Source organism: Vombatus ursinus, unplaced genomic scaffold (genome assembly GCF_900497805.2).
Source record: "Vombatus ursinus unplaced genomic scaffold, bare-nosed wombat genome assembly UNPS02014792.1, whole genome shotgun sequence".
NCBI classification, from domain to species: domain Eukaryota; kingdom Metazoa; phylum Chordata; class Mammalia; order Diprotodontia; family Vombatidae; genus Vombatus; species Vombatus ursinus.
In genome coordinates this window covers 7,546,848-7,569,839 of record NW_020954570.1, presented here as the reverse complement: position 1 = coordinate 7,569,839, position 22,992 = coordinate 7,546,848, and the positions used below count along the sequence as shown (strand labels likewise).

Here is a 22,992-nt window from a genome sequence, read left to right as displayed (position 1 = left end):
ACCGCACCTTCTCTGATGTTGACACACCATGCTGGGTGGCCCTGTGCCAGTGTCTCCCATGTCACACAATCAATTCCAAAGTTCTTAAGAGATACCTTGAAAGTGTCCTTGTATCGCTTCTACTAACCATCAAGTGAACGCTTACCCTGTGTGAGTTCTCCATAAAACAGTCTTTTTGGCAAGTGTAGGTTTTACATTTGAACAACATGGCCAGGCCGTAGGAGTTGTGCTCTCTGAAGCAGAGTCTGAATATTTGGCAGTTTAGTTCGAGAAGGGACCTCAGTGTCTGGTATCTTATCCTGCCAAGTGAACTTCAGAATCTTCCAAAGACAATTCAAATGGAATCAATTCAGTTGCCTGGCATGGTTCTGGTCCAGGTTTCATAGACATACAACAATGAAGTCAGGAATGAGGGAAATGTTCATGAAAGAGGTGACACTGGAACTAGATAGGAAGGAAAGGGATTTTCAGTGGTACAGATTGTGGCACGAGAGGAGTGACTGATGGGGCGCTAATGATGGAACCTTAAAAGGCCCTGGATTTTCTCCCATGGCCCAATATGGCTTTGACCCTGCCCCAATCTCCAATTCTCTGTTACCTCTAACCTAGCCCAGCCCTTCATTTTCTGTTTCACTTCCCAACCTCAATTCTATGTAGACTCCTTCCCTGTTACCTCCTTGTCACCCCAAGCTATCAGTCACTCCTTGATCACATCCAGATGTTCCTAGTCTTTCTGTATATAAGGTCCATCTTGCCCCCATTAAATTACTTAGATTCTTAAAATCTGGCCAATAGTGCAGATTCTTTTTTTGTTTGTTTGTTTGTTTTTTGTTTTTTGTTTTGGTTAGGCAGTGGGGTTAAGTGACTTGCCCAGGGTCACACAGCTAGTAAGTGTTACGTGTCTGAGGCTGGATTTGAATTCAGGTCCTCCTGAATCCAGGACCAGTGCTCTATCCACTGTGCCACCTAGCTGCCCCAATAGTGCGGATTCTTAAAATCTCACCCATCTCAACCAGTGTTTTAATAAACTTTGTCTCTAACTGAAAGAAGGCTTGAGTGGAAGTCTTTCAGGCAGGACCCACTTCTTTTACTATTGCATTTCAGGTTTCCCAGCACCCCAAGACCTCAACAGGACCATTCTAAGGATGAAGAGGGTTATGGAACAAAAAAGCATAGGGCAGAATGAAATTAAGGAATGAGTAGTGGCCTATTTTGGCTAAAATATAAAGTACATGAAGGTAATTGGTATCATCATCACAGCATAGCATAAATATTTTTCTTACATTAATTCATTTGACCCTTATAACAACTATGTGAAATAGATAAGTTAATTTTTATAAATGTCCTCTTGTAAGCTGCAAGTGTTGCTGTGAAATCAGTTGGCTGAGCAATTAGTCAACAATTAATAAATATTATTAAGTATCTACGATCTACCATGCACCATGCTAAGAGGTGGAGATAAAAAAAGAGGCTAAAGACAGTGCCTCTACCCTTAAGAAATTTAGATTCTACTCCTCTCCCATCAGGAAAAAAGAAAGGTTATGATGAATCCTCTCAGATCACACCTTTCCTCTGTCACTGAACTAGTGCTGGGAAATATTTTTCTTTTAGGTCACTGCCTAAATAAACACTCTGACCACTTCTCCTTATATTGGAGGCTGAAATTTTTTCTGAGTCCTCTTTGGGTTCAGCAGCTGTACCAGCTTATTGCTATAGTTATTGAACATGTTTTAGCCTAGGGACAAAATGGCCCCTTGAGCCCTGTGAGTTCCTTTTTTTTTTTTCCTAATTTGGGTAGTTGATATTACAAAAATATATTAATGAAATCATAATAGCTCTGTTAGGAAAATCTTCACATTTGGGAGGTTTAGATCTCTGCCTTATTTAAGTTTTTTATATTCCTAATAAATCTCAGACTTCCACTGTTCCTCTGCTTAGTACAACCTAATAGCAAAAATCAGGATAAAGAAAGAGGTTTTTTTTTTAAATTTTAAAGAAAAGATTATATTATAGAGCCTGTTTTCCGGAAGGAAAATATATGGAAAAAGTAAACCTTTCTGACTTTTTCTCTGTCTTAATAGTAGCATTTGCAACTGGTAGCCTCCACCCAGATCCTTTGTTCCAGGGCTCCTTCTGGGACCTGAAAGCTCATTAAGATCCCTTTCCTTGACTGCCCTCCACTCTCCTTTCTCCCCCTCCTCCTCCTTTTCTTCCTGGGGCTCTTTTCTGCCCCACCTGTCTTATGTCCCCTTATGGATTGTGGATTCCAGTTCCTAGGGTCCTCCAGTCTCAAAGATTACAATAGTTCCTATCTTTTTCTCTCTCCCCTGGGGCTGGGGAAGAATGCTTATCCCTCTGCAATACAAATCCTAAAATGTCAGACTGTTCTCAAACTCATAGTACACAAACTATTTGACAGATGAGAAAAGGGAAAACAAGGTGGTGAAGCAACTTTTTGACAGTCACCCTGGTAAGTGTCTAGTGCAAGATGTGAATTCTGTTCTTTCCTGATGTCATGTCCTGTGAGCTAGCTTTCCTCTGTGCCACTCTATCTCCCTATGTTTGGCTGTATCTTAATTTTCCCACAGAAAGGCTAGAAAAGCAAATTGGAGCCAGATTATTGAGAGTTCTAAATAAGGTATTGCCTAGTGTGTATTTTGTTCATTAAACAATAGGGAGCTACTGAAGGTTTTTGGATGGACCAGCCCTGTGCACTAGATTATTTTGGCAGTCATATAAAATAGGGGTTGAAGAAGGTACAGATGGGAGGCATCAAGTCTAATTAGGGAGTATTATCCTTTGCCATTTACGAATTAACTCATCTTAAAGGTAACATTAATAACTGTAACAGCCTATTCTTATAGGTATGAGATATTCTGTTACTAAAAATTTCATGTACACCAGATTTTTGTAAATCAAATCTTATTTATGTTGTACCAGGATAACTTGTTATATAAAATACCTTATAATGTGAGTAATTCATGCTTATTTTGCCAGCAGGTTTTACTTAATGCAGACCTGCAATACTTGGCAGTAGGTAGGGGACAAAATTAAAGTAGGCTAAACTTCTTCAGGCCACATTTAGGATTTTAGAGACAGACTGACAATGGTTGAAGTGTGTGGTGGCAACCCACTGGCCAACTTACATGATGTGGGCACACTAGTGACTAGGCGAAGGCAGGTTAAGCAGGGCACAGACAAAACACTCATTACATCTTTACTTTCTTTCATATCCTCTACATCTGCACACAGCCTGTGAGCCATATGTTGTTCAAGCCTGACTTATAGCAAGCTATACCTGTAGACTAGACATATAAACATGCTTATCTGACCAGAACATGAATTATCCAGAAGTAGAGCTGCTACGATACTGGATCAGATTATATTTGATTGTTGGGGTTTCTTAAGATCCTTCTTAAAAGATCTTTTATAGTTCCACCTCCTCTATGAATCTCTGAACTTCCATTGCACTTAATGTGTGCTCTTCCATGCACTCAGTATGTCCTTATTTATATCGTGTCCTTATTTATAGCACATGGACATGTGTCTGTCTTAACCACCCTTAAGATTATAAACTCCTTGAGGCTAAGGATTAGGTTTTTTTCCTTGTGACTCTCTTAATAGTTATGCATAATTTATTACTCATAATAGTTATTTGATAACTTTTTGCCACACAGAATTGAATTTTTCATTTCCATTTTTCTTCTTTGCTATTTTTTTTATTTGCTAAATATTTACTTTCTGCTCATCCTTTGTTTCTATTTTCACCCAAAGGCAGCTTGGCCTGCTTCAGGAAATAATGAGAACAAGCTCTTGCTTCCAAAGATCCCAGCAATGTCACCATCTTAGTGGGTTTGTGTTTTCAACTATGTTTGTTCATCCTACAATAGATATCTTCACTACAGTACTAATACTCGATTGCACCATCACACTTTTACTGCATTTTGTTCTCAATCTAAGCCAGCACTTACTTCTATCTTCTAAAAGATACATGTATTGTTCAAATACAAAAGTGTTCATTTAGAATTTCATCCAGCCATACACTAATGCTTTCTCTAATGGCATCATTTCTTTGCACACCTCTAAGGTGATTGAGACCGTCCTTTAAAGTGAGATCTGCAAACCATCAAATGGCAGCCCCAATTAGCTTCTTTTGGGTTTGAAGTAATATTCACAAACAGTAACAAGGTCTCCTAGGAACACTCCTCTTGCAAGAAGTGTAGTCATATTTCCTCATTAGTTCCTTTCAGTTGTCACTAATGTCATGTTCCAGCTTTTGAATAGGAGACCAAAAAAAAGCATAAAATATTTTTGTGTGTGTATAAAGAAGACAGTTTGTTTTCTATAATTCAAGGTTCTTTTGAATTCCTTTGATAGTTTTGAAGTATATACAGCTTGATTCATTAACCTTTATTCCTCACATAAATCAGGTGATTAAGAATGTTTTCAAGAAGACATGAATGTGTAATTTAAAATTGTATTCAGTTGTATAGTTGGTATACAGCCTGCAAATAACCTACTTTTGCTTTACAAATCTCATATTTCAGATGCATTTTAAAGGTATGTTATCAAAATAAAATAAAATTAAGTTAGTAATAATCACATTGGGGTGCTTTTCAGCATGTTTTCTGGATGTTTTCTGTGATCAGAGAGAGAATTTTGAAATGCACACTACCAAAAATCAACAATTTATAATAACAAGGTTGTTTTGTTAAACATTTCAGAGCTTAGCCAGATCATGACCATAGAATTAATGTCTGAGTCAATGTGCACCGAAATGGAAATGAACAGAGAGCTTCTGTTTTTTGTTTTTTGTATTTTGTTTTTTTGGCTAGGCAATGGGGTTAGGTGACTTGCCCAGGGTCACACAGCTAGTAAGAGTTATGTGTATGAGGCTGGATTGAACTCAGGTCCTCCTGACTCCAGGGCCAGTGCTGTACAGAGCCTCTCTTTTGATAGTATGTAGTTTTGCTAGCCAGAAGTGTCAGACGTATGTACAGAAAAGACCTGAAAAATCATTAGTTCACCTCCTTATTCTATAAGTGAAAAAACTGAAGCACCGAGAGATTTAGTCATTTGTCCATAGTCACACCGCTAGTTAATGCAAGGACTGGGGTGTAATACAAAGTCTCTAGATTTCTAATATTTTTTTCATTTCTTTGATTAAGGGAAGATGTTTAATTGGGTTATGAAACGGTCAAGGCTCATTTTAAAGATCCGTACAATCACCATTGCTCAATTGTGACACTTTTATATTTAACTAAAATGTTACAGACAAAAGGGCTAGACTTTAGTCTGTGTTCTACCACTAATCATCTGTGTGAACTTGGGCAAGTCATTTAACCTCTGTACGGTTCAGTTGTATTATCTTTAAGATGAAAAGTTTGGACTAAATGACCTTTAAGGTCCCTTCTAGGCACAACATTCTTTGAGACATTCTTTGAATATAGAACTCCATTTGGTAATCCTGTAGCTTTTTCGTTCCTTTAGGGCTGTCACAGTTTAATTTTCATCCTTTGCCTGGTACTGTGCCAAGCATGCACTGATTGTTGACTGAGAATTAGTCTCATTAACTTGTTAACCTTAGCATACCATTACCCCTTGCCCTCCATGGAGACAGGGACAGGGTAGAATTGCCTATAGTACTCTAGAGAGCAAGCTGAAGTAGGTAGAGTTTTAAATGATGCCCGAAAGTGGCTTCTCGAGAGACTCCAAGCAGGGAGGGAACCAGAGTTAGGAGGTAGGTCCAAGGCATAGAAATACAGGTTAGAAATATAGAGAGCCAGGTTCCAAAGGGCAGAGCAGATGAGGTTTGAGGTTAGGCAAGAGTCCAAGGATCAAGGAATCCTCGTAGGTCTGAGGTCAAACCAATGATGCATTCATTTGCTTATGCAGATACTTTGCTTTTTCTTTGTTGAGGCCAAGCTAACCTCCCCCCCCCCCCCCCCCCCCCCCCCCTCCCCCGCTCTTAATTTTGAACCAGTCATCTAGTCCAAGTCCTCATTTTACAGACAGGGAAACTGAGGTGTGGAAAACCAGTTCCATTATAAGATATGCTTCTGACTTTCATCAATGATGGTATTTATCAATAAAAATATTTACCTCAGTAGCCACACTAGAACTCAATCTGTTTATCCCAAATGCAGTATTAAAGGATTTGTGCTTTCTCCCCAAAGAACCGAAGAATAATTGAATGCTGAAAGTGCTCCATGTATTAGCTGAATTAGGGAGACTAGTAAAAATGCAAATTTTAAAAATTCATCTCCAGATCTACCTGAGGCTGCCTCAGTCACTTGCAGAAGTCATTTATTTTTGGTGGTTATATCTCCAATTTTTTAGTTTAGTGTTAAAATGATTCTCTTCATAAATTGATACAAGATCTTATAATGAAAAATTTTGTAGAGTTACAGATAATTTATATCTTACATATATATTTATATCTATCTGTAATTTATATAGTTATTTTTGGTGCCACCTGTCATATATGCAGTGACATTAGAATATAGTTTGATAATATAGTTTGATTCAAGATCTTTACAAAACAGAAATGAGTTATTTAAGTAATAATACTGAATTTTACTGGGTTTGGACTCTTACTGGAAATACATTGCAGCATAAAGAGTAAATTTTGTTCAGAAAGAAAAGGTAGCTGTACAACCTCTAATCACTTACTATGCTCTAAAATCACCACATGCATTCCAATTGCTCCTGTTATCAGCAAAGTACATGATATTTCTACCAATTTGTGGTGACAGTATCACCTAAATCAATTCTAATTCCACTTCTCAAAAAATAGCCTTATAGCAATGTTTGCTAACTCAGTTCTTTTGTATTTTATCAGTGATTTTAACCCTGATCCACAGAAGTTAGGTTTTTTTTCTCTTCAAACACTTGATCTAAAAATGTATGTATGACTTAAAACTAAATCTTGTTGAAATTCTTCATATTGCTTTTTCTTCTTTGCATGTATACCTCAGGAGGAAACTTCTGGTACTATCTAACATAGTGATTGTTACTCAGAAAGTGTTTAACTTGGATTCTGAGTTCAAATCCTACCATAGATACTTATTAACTGTGTGGTCCTGGACAAATTGCTTAACTTCTCCTTCAATTTTCTCATCTAGGAATAGGGGTGATAGCATCTAGCTCCTAAAGTTGTTGTGAAGATCAAATTTGATAACATATTTGAAAACACTTTGCCAATTTTAAAGCACAGTATGTAAATTCTAGCTAGTAATAGTAGTAGTAGTAGTAGTAGTAGTAGTAATGGCAGCAGCAATAGTAACAGCAGCAGGAGTAGTAGTATGTTATACAGAAAGGCAAAAATATGTAGTTGAATTTTACACGGAACAGAGATCTTAAGAATTTCTTGTAAAATCAAACTTGTGTTTTCTTTACCTTTTTTTTTTTAATGAAAGATGCCTGCTACTCATTAATCAATAGCCATTAATCAAAGCCATTGTTTCCTCTGGATAACTGTGGAAATTTTTAACACCTGGCCTTAGGAGTACCTTAGCTGTCTTAGAATAATGTTCATTAAAAAAAAAAAAAGAATAATGTTCATATAAGCTCCTGACATTATTCTTTTGTTTAAACATTTGTTCTTTGCTTCTGTATACTGCCTTTTCATTTTTTAAAAATTCTTTTATATTTATCTTACATAATAACTCAGTGACAACAGTAACAGCAACATTTATATAGCTCTTGGGCAGCTAGGTGGCACAGTGGATAGAGTGCTAGGTCTAGAGTCAGGAAGACTCATCTTTGGGAGTTCAAAGCTGGCTTCAGACACTTTCCAGCCCTAACCCTGTTTGCCTCAGTTCCTCATAGGTAAAATGATTCTAGTATCTTTGCCAAGAAAACCTCAAATGGGCAAACATGAATGAAAATAACTCAACAACAAAAATGTAGATCTTACTATGTGCCAAGCACTAGGCTAAGCTCTTTACAATTATTATTTCATTTTATCCTCACAACAATCCTAGGACGTCAGTGCAATTATTATCCCCATTTTATTGAGACAAAGCTTAAGTGACTTGCCCAGGGTCACACAGTTAGAAAGGCCACATTTGAGGTCCACATTTGAACTCAGGTCTTCATGACTTGTGGCCCAGTGCTTTGTTCCACCAGCTACCCATTTGATCAGTGGTATCAAACTCAAATAGAATCCCTGCTACTGCATATTAATTTAGAAAACCGCTATTAACATTATGCTTTTTGTATTTTTATTTATTTTGTTAAATATTTCTCAATTACATGTTTTAGGCTGCACTTAGAAGTGTTAAGAGCTTGCCGTGTGTTTGACACCTCTGTACTAGATACAGTGTCTACAATAGTTTTCATTTGGGAGAGGGTGTCTTTTGTTGATCTCTCCTTTCCTTTGTGAATTGATCTTAGAGCTCTATGGAGAGGAAAATTTAACCTATCAATGCTGCCTTGGAAAGGATAGGCTCTTAATGAGTATCTATTGAAGTGAACTGAATATCAAACCCAGAAGAATTAGCTTCCAAAGTGCCCCTCTCTCCATTGTATCTGTCCTGTGTTCCTCTTAGGATTATTTTCTAGAGAAACTATTGAATAGTCTGTCATTTTTATTAAATTAGTAAGTTCAGGATATATTATGTGTATCTGAAAAACCTCAAATATTCATCATTCCAATTTTTAAATTTTGTATGTCAGTTTAGTTTTCTTACAAAAAATATTCTTTCTATAAATGGTTTGACCTTTAATAACAAATTGTTTTAAATTTTCTGCCATTTTAAAAGTTCTTAGATTCTATGACTCCGAATAAGTTAGAAAGCAAATTTTAGGCATGAAAGACAGATAAGGATACTGAGTAATTCTTGATGGATTATACACACTGGCATCAAATTACTTGATCCTTACTTTGAAGAAAAGGTTAATGGATTTTTTTCCCTTTTACCCTTTTTCTTTTCTATGTTCAACAGATATTAATAAAGGTTAACATAGTGAAGGATGTATATGGCAGGGTATATTATGACTTTTCAAATAATATAAAAGACAAGACAACAAAATACATGGTATCACTAATTGTTGTTTTTAAAATAAAATAATTTATTTTCTTTAAGTATTGGTGGAGCTTTGAGGGCAAAAAATATCCCTTAAAAAACTTTAATTTTAAAATAAACCAGAAAAGATGTTATATCTTATATGCGTATTATGTATATGCCTCTCTCTCTCTCTCTATGTATATATATATATATATATATATATATCTTTATTTGTAATAATCAAAAATTACCTACATACACAAAGTTTTTAGCAAGGCATTTAAGAAAAATAAGATAATAGGATCAAATTTTAATGTTATTTTGCATATGGATTTTCCTGTAATCTCAAGGCTACTTTTTAACTTATAGAATTATAAATTCAAAAAATTATTAGTAACATTACCTGGAAATTATTAGACAAAAGCAAGCAAATAAAAAATCTAGAAGAAAGTATATTGTAGGGGGATTGATGTGGGTCAATGTAGGAAAATACTGTGTCAAAACAAAATGTATCAATAAATTTTAAAAATAGAAAATAGTAATTGTTTCTTGGTGAACCAACTCAGCTGCACAGTTAATAATTGGACAAAGGTGGATAATTTTACTCAACATAAAATTTATCTCATGTTTTTCATATATATGTACATATGCATATGTAGTTATATTTACCTTGAGGCTCATAATACAAAATATAACACGGCACGAAACATGTTATAATATATAAATATAATGTGACTTCGATGATGTCCTTGGAAAGAGTCCGAATCTAGCTCACCCTCCATCCTTATTACATAACACTCCTAGTATTACACATTCCTCCAAGTTCTAGGTTCCAGCGATACTGGCCTCCTTGATGTTTCTTATAGTCAACATTCCTTTTTCATGCCTTGTGGCTCAGCATACTCCTGACATCCCCCAACTCCCTGGAAGGTGAGACTTTTACTCCTCATTTCTGCCAAACATTTCTTGATCTTCCTAATTGCTGGTCACCTCCTACCTCCTGAAAATTACTTTGTTTTTACTATGTCTACACACACACACACACACACACACACACACTTTTTCATGTTTACTTTATTGGACTATTGTGGTTCAAGCACATAGTTATGATTATACAAAAACAAACACAAATAGTCTCTTCTAAGTAGCTTAGATTCCTCTGTGCAATGTTTCTTTTTATATCCGTATTTCCTGGCACATAGTAGTACCTTAAGAAATGCTTATGAATTTATTGACAGATATTATATGTTCAGTTATTATATTACCAAATATTTTAATGTTATTTTTTCAACATTTTTTAAACTCTTGGAATATAGAAGATGCATTAGTCACAAATATGCTTAATTTACTAGTTTGGAGACTGGAATATGCACAGAGTTTAAAAGCAATGAACATAATACTTTTTCTTGAAATAGCTTAAAAGATGATTATTAAAAGAAGAAATTGTGACATCCACTGAAAACTGACCTCTTAAGAGTGTTTGATGGTTAATTTAACATGAAATATGTTAGTGTAATTTGCTATTTTTGTGTATATTAACAGGTGTGTGGAAGTCATTGCAAAAGAAGGACAAAACCTGAAAGAGCTGTATTTGGTGTCTTGTAAGATCACTGACTATGGTATGTAATTGGACATTTTTTCTTGACATTTTTCAAGATTAAAAAATAGATATAAAATAATATGAGTTTTTAAAGTTCATTCACAGACCCATAAATGAACCAATATATTAAAACCTTTTATCTGTAAGTAATTATACATTAAAACAGAGGATGAGCCTAACCTAGACTAACTTGCAAGTATATGAATGTATATCTTGCCTGCAAAAAAATTTCTCTTTATATATTCATTGAAACTCAAGTATCAGAGTAATTATAAAATTGCATTTGTTGAGAAAATAAACATGAGCAAGAAATTACTAGAATGACTTGATTTGCTTAAGTTTATGTTGTTGCTGTTGAAATCTCAGATGCAGAGATTTAAAAGCCTTTCTCTTTTGATTAGTATGCCAGATTTTCATTTCTTGCATCTATCAGAAGGAGTTTTCTATTCAGGAAAGGAGATTTATTTGCCTTTAACATTGACGATAAGGAATGACAATTTTTTTTCTTTGGCACAAGCTAAGTGGGAACTATCGTCCTGTTCTAGGTATAAACTAAGAATTTGAATGGGTATTTAAAAATTTAAATTAAAATAACTTCTCTTTCTCTCTTCTGTCAACTTTAGTTCATCTTTTCTTTCAAGGATTGTGTTTGACCTGAACATAAATATAGACATAATTTTCACAATATACAGAAGAACTAAACTGGCTAGTACTCTCCTGCCTCCCAAAATTCTTTATTTTGCTTTGTATTGACAAAAGTAAATGTCTAAAAGATTATATTGTAAAATTCATCTACAAGTGAAAAACAGCAGTGATTTATTCCTTAGTATCCTTAATAGTTTTCTGGATAAGAATTAAGAAATAGTACTAATTATTATCAGTACCTACAATACTGGGTTTAACCACAGCTGTCATTAACAGTTTAAATCTGCTCTACGAAAGTTTGCCTGTGATACTGTCCTGTGCGTGATACTTTCATGTATTTTTAAATAATTAGATAACTCAGAAAAAAACACTGAAATCTCCTATCTTTTCTGTGACTGTTACAATACTTCAAAACTCTCAGTCTTGACATCTGCTGATATTTATGGTGTGGACTTTTCTCACATAGTTGTTTATGGAATGCTTTGTGTAATCTAATGTGTTACATTAATATGAACTAGTATTATTAATAGTAAACTTTTTATTACCATGGAATTTATTAGAATATGCCTCATAAAAATAATTTTTCTTTATAAAAATATGCCTTGACTCCACTTTCATATTAATATATATTCCATTCTTAATTATCTAATGATATTTCTTAGAAAAGGGAATTGAAAATCATCTAGCCCAATTCCCTTGTAAAAAATTCATTAACTGAAATTCAGAAGGAGTAAATAAATGACTTTTCCAAGGTCTTACAGCTAGTTTAGTAGCAGAACTGAAACTTCGCTTGTTCAAAGGATTCATGTGGGTAGCTAGGTGACATGGTAGATATATTCTTGAACTTAGAGTCAGGAAGACCTGAATTCAAATCCCAACTCAAGCATAATAGTTGTGTGACCTTGGCCATGTCATTTTTCCTAAAATAGTACTATCCTGTTTAGGGGAGTTTTCATTTTCTGTCACAAATAATTTTTTGAAATCTGTTTTTCCAATTGTGCTTTTACTTTACTTTCATATTTAAAATTTTAAATGGCAATGATATCTCAACAATATCTAATCCTTCCCCATTGTGTGTTAGAAATTCTATTTGAGGTTTAAAGTTTCTTGAAAAGCTAGAATTTAGTATCCATTGGTCTTGATTTTGTCCAGTAGACCCAGACTGTGGTAATGACTATCCTGCTTTTGTGACTTAGAATAATATATGTTATTATTAAGTGCTATTAATAATAACACTTGTATGGCCCAGGCCAATCTCAACAGAAGAAAAATACAGAAACTTAACCAAAAATAGACCTCTAGGTAGGTAGTACAGTGGATAAACTATTGGACTGGGAATCAGGAAGATTGAGTTTGAATTTGGTCTACCTCTGTGACTCAAGCAAGTCACTTAAACTGCTGTTTGCCTCAGTTTCCTCAACTGTAAAATGGAGAGGGTAATAGGGTCTACCTCACAGGGTTGTTGAGAGGATCAAATGAGATCATAGTTGTAAAGTTGCACAGTGTCTGGCATGTCACAGGTACTGTATAAATGCTTATTCCCTTCTACATCTATAAGATTTCTTTCAGGGATAACTTCCTATTATTTGAAATGCATCAAATTCTCAGCTAAGACTGAGTTTGATGGACTAGATTTTATGTTCATCTTTGATATACATGTATCAGAAATTGTACCAAATGTGAGAGGAAGCTTCCTCCTGAAGTAAATCTGCTCTAATTCCTAGGGAGATTTGGAAATAATTTATAAATGGTTATATTATAAAATCCAACACCTTAATTTATACCTTAATTGCTGTTTAACCCAGACTTTCACTGGGAAATGGAATTTGCTTCTCGATTCTGATGGTCCTTTGAAGCCATTGGGTTTCCTAATAAGTATCATTTGTCCCAACAATTAGCATTTCGCACAACTCTGTCAGGTTAAGTGCTATTATAGACAAGGAAACTGTGGCTAAGAGAGGTTAAGTGACTTGCCCCAGATTCACAGATTGGTAATTATCTAAGGCAAGATTCAAACTCAGATCTTCCTGACTTCCAGTATTCTATCCATCGACCTTCTTGGTCTGTCTGTGCCACCTGGCTGCAGTAGGAACAGCTCTCTCATTGAGTCAAAAAGTAGCAACTCATTGAATGAGAAAAAAAATGGGCCATGTTATTGGAGGGCTAAGTCCTGGAAAATTGAAGTTTGGGTGATAGATGCCAGGTTCCCCCATATAGCTTCCCCTCTCTCCCCCATCCCTGCAGTAGCCATGCTTACCCAGAGGAAAACATCCCATTCAAGTAGCTGTTGGAGAAGCCAGTTCAAGAAGAGTTCTTGAAAGAAGGGGAATAGAATAAATATTTATTAAGCACCTACCATGTGCCAAGGTAAGTGCTTTACAAATGTTGTCTCATTTGGTCCTTACCACAACGTTATCAGGTAGGTGCTATTATTATCCTCATTTTATAGAAACACATACCAAAAAGATTCAGATGTAGAGAAACAATTGTACCAGGCTAGAAGCAACTTTAAAGGAATAGGACCTCTGGCAGCAGCAAAGAGAGTCCAGTATGTTCTCAGGAGAAAGGTAGACTTGGCATTTGAAAGTTACTCTGCAGAAAATAGTTGAAAGCCCTACTGAGTAACCCTTCTGGGGACAGCTCTCAAGATCCTATAGTTCCAGAGTTGTGTATTGTCTTGGTCAACACGTATTCTCTACATGTGTGTCTCATTAACATTTTACTTTAAATTTGCACCCATTATACCAGTAGTGTGTGAATTTGTAGAAGAGTATACCCCAAGTTATGGAGGAGAATAGGACCTTGTAAGTACTCCTTTACTGTTCCACCTTAGAAATGTCTTTCCTAAGAGCTAATTGTTTTTAAATTTTGATTTAATGTGAACTACACTGGTTAGGTTTCTTGAGTTATGATAGGAGGGGGTACCTGTAGGGGACCATTCCTTGAACCCAAAATAGTAGCCACCCTCTGCAATCCAGTTTTAGATCATGAATATAAGTTGGAGGAGTAGCCTAGGAGGGTTAGTCTTCAACACTGTATATACCTGTACTTTTTGGTTTGTTGATTAAGCATGAAAAATGTGAATTTATTTTAAATAGAAACTTTTAAAAATTAAAGCATTTTATATATAGATATACTACTGGATTTGTACTCAGAGGATTTAAATTCTGGCTCCACAACTTACTAACTACAGTATATGTCTTTGGGAAGGTTTTTTCCCCTTTTCTGGGCTTCAGTTTCCTCATCTTTTAAAAGAAAAAAGTATAGGATTAGATGATCTCTAAAACCTCTCCTAATTTGGCATCCTTTGATCCTGTTTACTTCTACATTTGTAACAGTATTTGGAAGCACAGAATCACCCAAAATAGGAAGTACCTAAGGAAATGTTTCCAGGAACCTGATTGACTTATTTGGAAATGAGAGGCCCAGTGGCTGGTGGGGTTTCACAAACCTTTTTTGGGCGGGGTGGGTTTGGGGTTGGGAAGAGCTTGAAAATACAGTTGAAACACTGCATATAATTGGAAGCTAGATTTCCTCAGAATTTTTTTTTGAACTATCCGGATTCTATTTAGTCCTCCCTCCTTCCAGCCAGAAATGACTGAATCTGTGACTTATTCAGGCTATAGTTTATTATATTTTGTATCCAGGGCCTCTTTTCTGTGCCAGTCAAATTTCCTACTGTGAATGTTTAATCCACCTATTGACTGACTGAGAGCCAAATGATTCCCTCCAGCACATTCTCAGTATGCTATGAATACAGTGAAGATAGACTCCTGAACTAGAATTGGACCTTCATTTATAAACCTTGCTTTCCGCCAGTCATAATATTTTGGCACTGAACTATATCTTGGTGACCTACATTTTTCAATATAAATCATTCAAAAACTTAAATTAAAATTTTGTCAACAGCGATTATAGCTCTATAGATACAAAAAGAACATTCCCTGCACTTTGATGACACTAAATAACTCAATAAGTGCTAAAGATCAATGTTCTCTGCATAACTTTTAAGACTGTTTCTAATGTCATGAAAATCTCATGCAGTTTTCTTTAAAAGTTGGTTTGGAATGCTACTGTGAATCTTGAAGCTCCCATACAGTGAGTTAAATTACAGCAATAACATATTTCTTAAGCACCAACTAATTGCAAACCCTTTATCTTCAAATACATTGTAAACACTGTTCCCTTGCATAATGAAGAAAACTAAACTCAGTTCAGTTTTGACTTAACATAAGATGTGTTACAACTGTAAATATATACTCTGCCTTTCCTGTACCTTCTTCCTGTGCCTAAACTCTTCCAACCTACCTACCAAAAAAAAGTATATTACTTTTAATCATACAATATTGGTTATAAGAAAAAGGCTAGATTATCATCATGCAAGGAATGGGAGATTCTCTGCTATATTTTGTACTCCCTCTCGTATGGGAGTCATTTCTAAATGCAGAATATGTTATATTCATAGCTCTTTCTTTCCTATTAGATGCAGCTAAGCTGCTTTCACATTAATTCTGTTTAAAAATATATATTTACAGTGCCCCAAAAGCCTGCTCTGTAGCCCAAACTGGAAGCAGCTGTGACCCTAAAAGAAATTTTGGAAATTAAAGTTAGCATATGACTTAACCTTACTAAAGAAATACTGCTTTTGTCTTCAATGTCACAATACAGTATTTTTATTTTATTATAGAAGGAAGGTCTAACTACCAAAGGACATACCAAATTTATAGTATAATCCCCTCACCTTTTTTTTTTTCACAGCTATTTTACTGTTAAAACATGAATAGAATAGCAGGTGGATGTTACACAGTGATGAGACTTTGATCGCAAAGGGCCCTTGTGGTTTCTGTACATGGAGCTATCATCACTAGTGTTCTTGGCTAATCAAAATTTAAAAGGAAACAGACTGGAATTTTACCTGATACTGCTTCCAAGGTGTTTGACTAATCAAAATAGTAACTAATCCAGATGACTATGATTATTGGATTGTAGAGACAAAAAAATTTAAAGATAGAACTGTAGACTTTATTCATTCCACTCCTGTGATTTTATGGAAAAGGAAACTGTAGCCTAAAGAAGTCAGATGTCTTTTCCAGTCACATGGCCACTTTGTGTCAGAGCCAGGACTAGAACCCAAGTTCTTTTGGGTTGCTTACAATATATAGAGCACTGGGGAACAGGAAGACCCGAGTTAAAATCTTTTTTCAAGCACTTAGCTGGTGTGATCTGAGCAAGTCAAGTCAGCTCACCAAACATTTATTAAGCATCTTGGATGTGCACTCACTTTATTAAGTACTGGGGATACAAAAAACGTCCCAAAACTAAACTAAACTAAACTACAATCCAGACTCTCAAGTCTAACCAGGGAGACAAATGCAAACAGCTATGTACAAACTAGAGACATACACAATCAATTGTATATAACCAGCCAAGAGAAGGCACTAGTACTAAGGGGTATTAGAAGAGGCTTCTTAGAGAACAGAATAAATGAGGGATAGGATAGGATGAAGGGAAATATACTTAGTTTTTCACAACATGACTACTATGGAAGTGTTTTGCATGACTACACATCTATAACCTGTATTGAGATGCTTGCCTTTTCAATGAGGGTGGGTGGGAAGGGAGTAAAGGAGAAAATTTGTAACCCAAAGTTTTAAAAATACATGTTAAAAATTAAAAATAAAAAATTGTCCCAAAAAAAGAAAAGACTTCTTAGACAAGGTGGAATTTTATCTGAGAGGTGAAGGAAGTTAGGGAAGCCAGGAGGTAGAGATGAGAAAAACTGTATCAGGCATAAATTAGCAAGTGAAAATTCCCAGTCAGGGGATGGAATTACTTGTTCAGGGAAGAACAAGTAGGATAGGGTCATTAGATCACAGAATATATGGATAGAGGATATATACATATAATATTATGTATATGTATATATATATAATATGTGTACGTATGTATGTATATATCCTATGTCATTTAGTACCTAATTATCTTAGAGTATAAAATGCTTTATCCATCTTTCCCCTTCCAGCTGCAGATTATGAATTCATAATAATGTAGAATTTTTGACTGGGAAGAAACTTCAGAAATCATCTAGACCAACCCCTGTAACATCCTCAACATACACAAATATTTGCATCTAGAGATTTTGATATTTTATTTCCAACACTAACTTTATTTATTAAAATGTTTAATAACAGCACCAATAATTTCATTATGATGATTTGAATGTAATTCATGGTTTTCTTATTAGAAACTCACAAACACCCCTTCCTACACACACACACACACACACACACACACACACACACACACACACACACGAAAAAGTGTAGCCAGCTGTTAAAGAGTTTGCAGTATTTATACTTAAAAAACACCTACCCTCAGCATCTATGAAAATGTACTCTGTGAAGTACATTTTCCCTCTGGTTATTGAAGGCATTTTGGACAAATGTTTTAGGGTTTATATTTTCAGTTCATCTTTATCAAAACTCACATCACTTTCTCTTTATTTATATTTTCCTAGAATAAAATAAATCAATCACAGGTTTGTTTAAGTGATTATCCATCATCTCAGTTTGCGTTCTCTTGTCTTACTGGATGGTATATGTTGTTTCACTAATGGCCAGATGTATTTTTCCACAATGTAATTCAGTGTTTCAGGTTTGGTTTTTCTTTATTTTTAACAAAGTACACTTTATGATTAAAATCTGTTTATAGATGTTGTTTTCCTTCTTGGAAAATGAATTAGCATACCTTGAACATAAATGGTTTGTGCAATCTTGATTTAAGTGCTTTTAAGCATTCTCTTAATGTTAATGTAATTGTTCCTTTCTTGGAGATGCTAAGAGCAATTTATGTTTCTGAATTTATGATTCACTTCAGTGAAATTTTATTGTCTCGAGAGTCTAACATTTATCTTACTACAAAGTTGAGGTTAAAGTTTTTGTTTCATGTTTGTTCATTTGCACAGGATGGCATGAAGTTTACTTTTCCATCAAACTTGTGTACTAAATTCTGCTTGTACGCAGTGTTCCACCATGGTTCTACACACAAAGCTATTGCTGCATCTTAGCATGCTCCCTGAAGAAGAAATTTACTTTACTTGGCAGATTCTCTGCATTTAACTAGAATAAATCTTAAAATTGATGGGTTCCTCGGATGTAATGAATTGATAAAATGGCAAAAGAATCTGCTGTACTTATTTTCTGCTCATACATTCCAATAGCTCCAACCAATTTATTGCCTCATTTTGAAAAGCTTTCACCAGCTAAGACCTAAGATTGATCTGCACCTATGTTAGTCAGTCAACGAACATTTATTAAGCATTTACTATTTGCCAGACACTATACTAAACACTAGTGATACAAAGACAGGCAAAAGCACTATGCTTGTCAGCACTATTCTCATATTCTGCTGGTGGAGCCAGCCTGTAAATTGCTATGTACAAACAGGATATATACAGAATAGAAGGTAAGATATGAAGATAAACTTTAAATGGATACATGTCTTAGGTATATAAAGTCACATCAAAAACAAATAAGAGGAAAAGTCACCTTTGAGATCTGTGGATAGGAGAAGACTTATCCAAAACTAAGAAAGGGGTATTTAAGTCTCATGTAACTGTTGTGTTACTATGTCTTCTAGAAGCTCAGATGTTTTCTTTATGGATTTGGATGCTAATGTATTTGGAATATATATTAGTTTGTTGTCTCTGGTTTCTTTCAAAATAATATAACTTATTTGTTTATCCCTTTTTAATATTTGAATGTTTTTGCTTTGTCAGATAATATGATTGCAGCTCCCAATTTTTTGGATTCACTTGATTCATGGTAAATTTTTTCCCATCCGCCCAGTTTTATTTTGTGTATGTCTTTGTTTTCTAAGTGTGTTTCTTGTAAGCAACAGTTTAAGGTTTTGTTTTCTTATCCAGTCTGTCACTTTGGTTTTATTGAATTGTTTAATTCATTCAAATTTAAAGTTATGTGAATTAGATTTACATTTTCCTGCATCTGTCCCTAATATTGTTTTAAGTAATTATTTTCCCCACTTCTTTTGTAAACATAGTACTATGTTGCTTTAGTTACTTTACCTTGATCTTTTTTAAGGTGACCCTGTTCCCCACTAGCTCTCTTACCTTCACCCCTGATTCACTCTTCTGATTTGTTATTCCTTTTCCTTTTGGATTTTGCTTATTAGTTCCTTTTTCTCTCCTGCTTTTATCTGGTTATATAATTCTTTCCCCCTTTTTTCCTCTCAATTAGTCAAGTAGATTCCCTCTTTTCCCCTTCAACTAGTCCTGTTCATTAGGAGTTTTTTAAAATTTCATTTTTGTACCCTTTTCCAAAAAAGAGTTGTCTCATTTTCTTCATCACTTACCATCTCTCTCTTTCTACCCTAAACCCTTATTCTCTGTTTCTTGAACCCTATTATTTTCTGGTCTTTCTCTTTTATCTGTATTCTTCATATAGTCAAAGCTTCCAAGATATCTATTCTGGGCTGACCCCCCTAAGTGGTTTCTGCCCTGGCTTATAGATCCTGCTCTGGGGATTCCCCCTTTCCATTGTGCTTCACTCCCAAAGCAATGCTAATCATTGCAGGTGTCAGAAAGGACACTGTCCCATGTTAGGGCCCTTTTCCCACCATTTTCCTGATTGTGCAACCCACCACTGATCTATAACCTTCCCATTCCTGATTTTTCCCCCATTTGTCTTGAAACATCTTCCTTGGGTCCATGCTCTCCCACTCCCTCATGTTTCAATTATGCCCAGAGTTTCCAAATCCCCCCTTCCTCCTGAGGTAGGACAAGTAGACTTTTTAAACACCTAATTCCCCAGATGACACTCAATATAAGGTCCCCATCTCCCTTTACAAAACATCTCTCTAAACCCATAGGAGCATTCAACAGCAGAACCCTCTCTCACCACCAAAGCAAGACCTCCTTCCTTTCCCTTGCTTTCCAATCCTTCCCCTCCACTTCTCCCCACTTATTTCTATACTCTTTTTTCTGAGACAACAAGGGTCTCCTTCCCCCTCATTGCTGGCCCTTGACCTGGTATACCACACAGTTGTCTTATGTGTCCTCCCATGTTGCAATTTAGTCTCACTCTCTCTCTGTCTCTCTCTCTGTTACACACACACACACACACACACACACACACACACACACACACACATGCACACACTTATACAAGCACACACACACATGATTCATTTGTAGACAGTGTCAATTAAGGGTTCTGTCCATAATGGCTCATGGCCACCTCTCCACTGTTTCCTCCACCAGACTTCTGCCTTTACTCCTGTACTCCTTGATGTACTACCTAAATGACTAGAATGAAAATTTAGAAAGAAAAGTTTTAGAAAGAAGTTTTTCATTGGTCTCTCTGCTGTCACTCTGTTGCTGCCCTTGGCTGCTGCGTTTATTCATTCCTGCATTTCTGTTGTTTGGGGTATTTGAGAGGCAAATAATCTCTTCATTTCTGGTTTTCTTTCTAAAAATAATGCAAATACCTTTTTATTATTATTTTATTACCTTTTTCATGTATGGTTAAGCTCAGATTTACAGGATAGGTCATCCTGGGCTGCATTCTGTTCTCTTTGCTCTTTGGTACACATTATTCCATTCCCTCCTCCATTTTCTGGTGGGTGTAGAATAGTCTTGTGTAATTCAAATTTCCTTTCCTTTGTATTTGAAGTTTTTTTCTCCTAATCACTTTCAGAACTTGTTCTAAATTGGATTCTTCAGTTTAACCACTGTGTGCCTTAGAATCTGGAGCCTTGGATTTTATTCTGAGGGTGACCTGTAAATTCTTCCAATTAGGATTTCATTTTCTATTTTCAGAAGTTCTGAGCAGTTCTCTTCTATTATTTCCTGCCTTCATTGTGGTGTTAAGGTTTTTGGTCCTGTCATGTTCTTCCAGGAGACCTACAATCCTTAGATTGTCTCTATGCATCCTGTCTTTGAAATGAGTATGTTTTACTTGCATGGCGAACATATTTTCTTTTAAAGTTACTGCTTTTTGTTTGTCTTCTTTTTGTTCTTCACTTTTGTATATTTGTATTCCCAATCTATTGTTATCTCTTTTGTTTTTTAAGTGAGATTCCATTTTTTTTTTTATTTTGCCCATTACTTTTGCTGTACAGGTCATAAATTCTGCTCCCATAATTCTCATTTCTCTTTTGAACCTCCCAGGAAGAATATTGTGCCTCCATGTTCTCTTCAAATTACACAGGATCCTCTTTCTCATCTAGTGTTGGGTTATTTTCCTTTGTTTTGAATTATTTATTTATGGATGTCTGAACTCCTTTACAAGTTCTAGAGGCCATATTTTCTTCTGTTTTTAACATTTTCCCTATTGATTTATCCGTTTACATTCAAGGTCTTTGACTCTGAGATCATTGGTAATTTCAATCTTTTTATTTTACTTGATTTTTCCCCATTTAGTTTTTGATGGTCCCCTCTGATGGTGGTTTCCTTGGGAAACCTTGGATGAAAATGTCAAGGAGAAATAACAGAATCTAACTTAAAGGATTGTTGTGAGCATCAAATGAGATATTTATATCTGGATCGCAAAGCATCTCAGCCTTCTCCCATGCTGCACAGTTCATAGTTAATCAGCCCAAGTCTCTGCCCTAGGTGACTTTTGGGTGATCAGAAATGACCTCAACTGACGTTTTGTTCTTTCCCACAGGGTTGGTGGAGTGTTACCCAATGTGCCACCCTCCTCACCCCCATGTTACCCCATCATACACAGAGTCCTGTCCTGGTGTCCTGCCCTAGTCATTCTGTTCCTTAGTTCTGTGGCCCAGCATCAGCAGTTCAGAGCTTTGCCACACTGTTGCCATGGGTTTGTCCATGCCAGCACTGGCAATTCAGAGAACTGCCATGCTAGTGCTATGAGGTTATCTTCCCTGAAGATTCAGAGTTTTGCCGAATTGATACAATCCATTTGTCCACCCCACCAGGAGCTCAGTGCTTTACCACATTGGTGCTATAGGTTTGCAACCCCTGAGTAGGCTTTTACTCCTGAAGGGCTATAGCTTTTTCTACAGTATCTGTCACAGCTCGGGTCTTCATAGCACTGGAAAGAGGAAAGGGGGATAGGAGCAGGCCTGGATTTTTTTTAAGCCTATGTTGCTAATGGAGCCTCACTGCTGACAGCATGAGAAGTAGAAGTGGGGAGCTGAGTGAGCTCAAAGTCAGTGAGTGTTAGTTCTTAGGTTTGAGGTTTTGGTTTTCTTTAACCTTCTTTTGGACTCTGGGTTTCCTAGACCATTTAGACAGCTGAAGTTGCTTTATCCTTAGCACATAATTTCTGTTTGGAGAGTTTTGAAACTTCATGAGGGTCAGAGAAAATATCTAGTCCTCCATCTTGTTCTTCACTTGACCTCCCAAGTCCCAAAAACTTTTACTATTTTTAATAAAAGTAGAATAATAATAGAATAGAATAGAAACTCATCCTGGGAGAAAAGATTGTTTCCCTGGTTCCATCCTTATGTTCTAAACTATCTGGCTTGATGGAGCTTGGTGAGCCTGTCTGTAGAATTCTGCTACTAGGCACTAGGAGCCATCAAAAACCAAGGGCCAGATGAATGAGTTGTGAAGCTGCATGGTGCAAAAGGAGCTCTGTTAATGCATTAGAGTCTTTGGGGGCCCAAAACTATAGAATTCATGCCGTGGTAAAAAGTTGTACCCAATTCTGATGTTATTCATGGAACAGACAGATTAGAACTAAAAGAAAC

General features: G+C 35.8%; 1 protein-coding gene across 1 annotated transcript in view; it reads left to right on the top strand.

Moving 5' to 3' along the window:
• FBXL17 (F-box and leucine rich repeat protein 17) overlaps positions 1-22,992 on the top strand; it is a 494,196-nt gene that overhangs the window by 315,106 nt on the left and 156,098 nt on the right. The window contains exon 7 of the mRNA XM_027869182.1: positions 10,554-10,630. Within this exon, the coding sequence (XP_027724983.1) occupies positions 10,554-10,630 (77 nt within the window). The remainder of the gene's footprint in view (positions 1-10,553; positions 10,631-22,992) is intronic.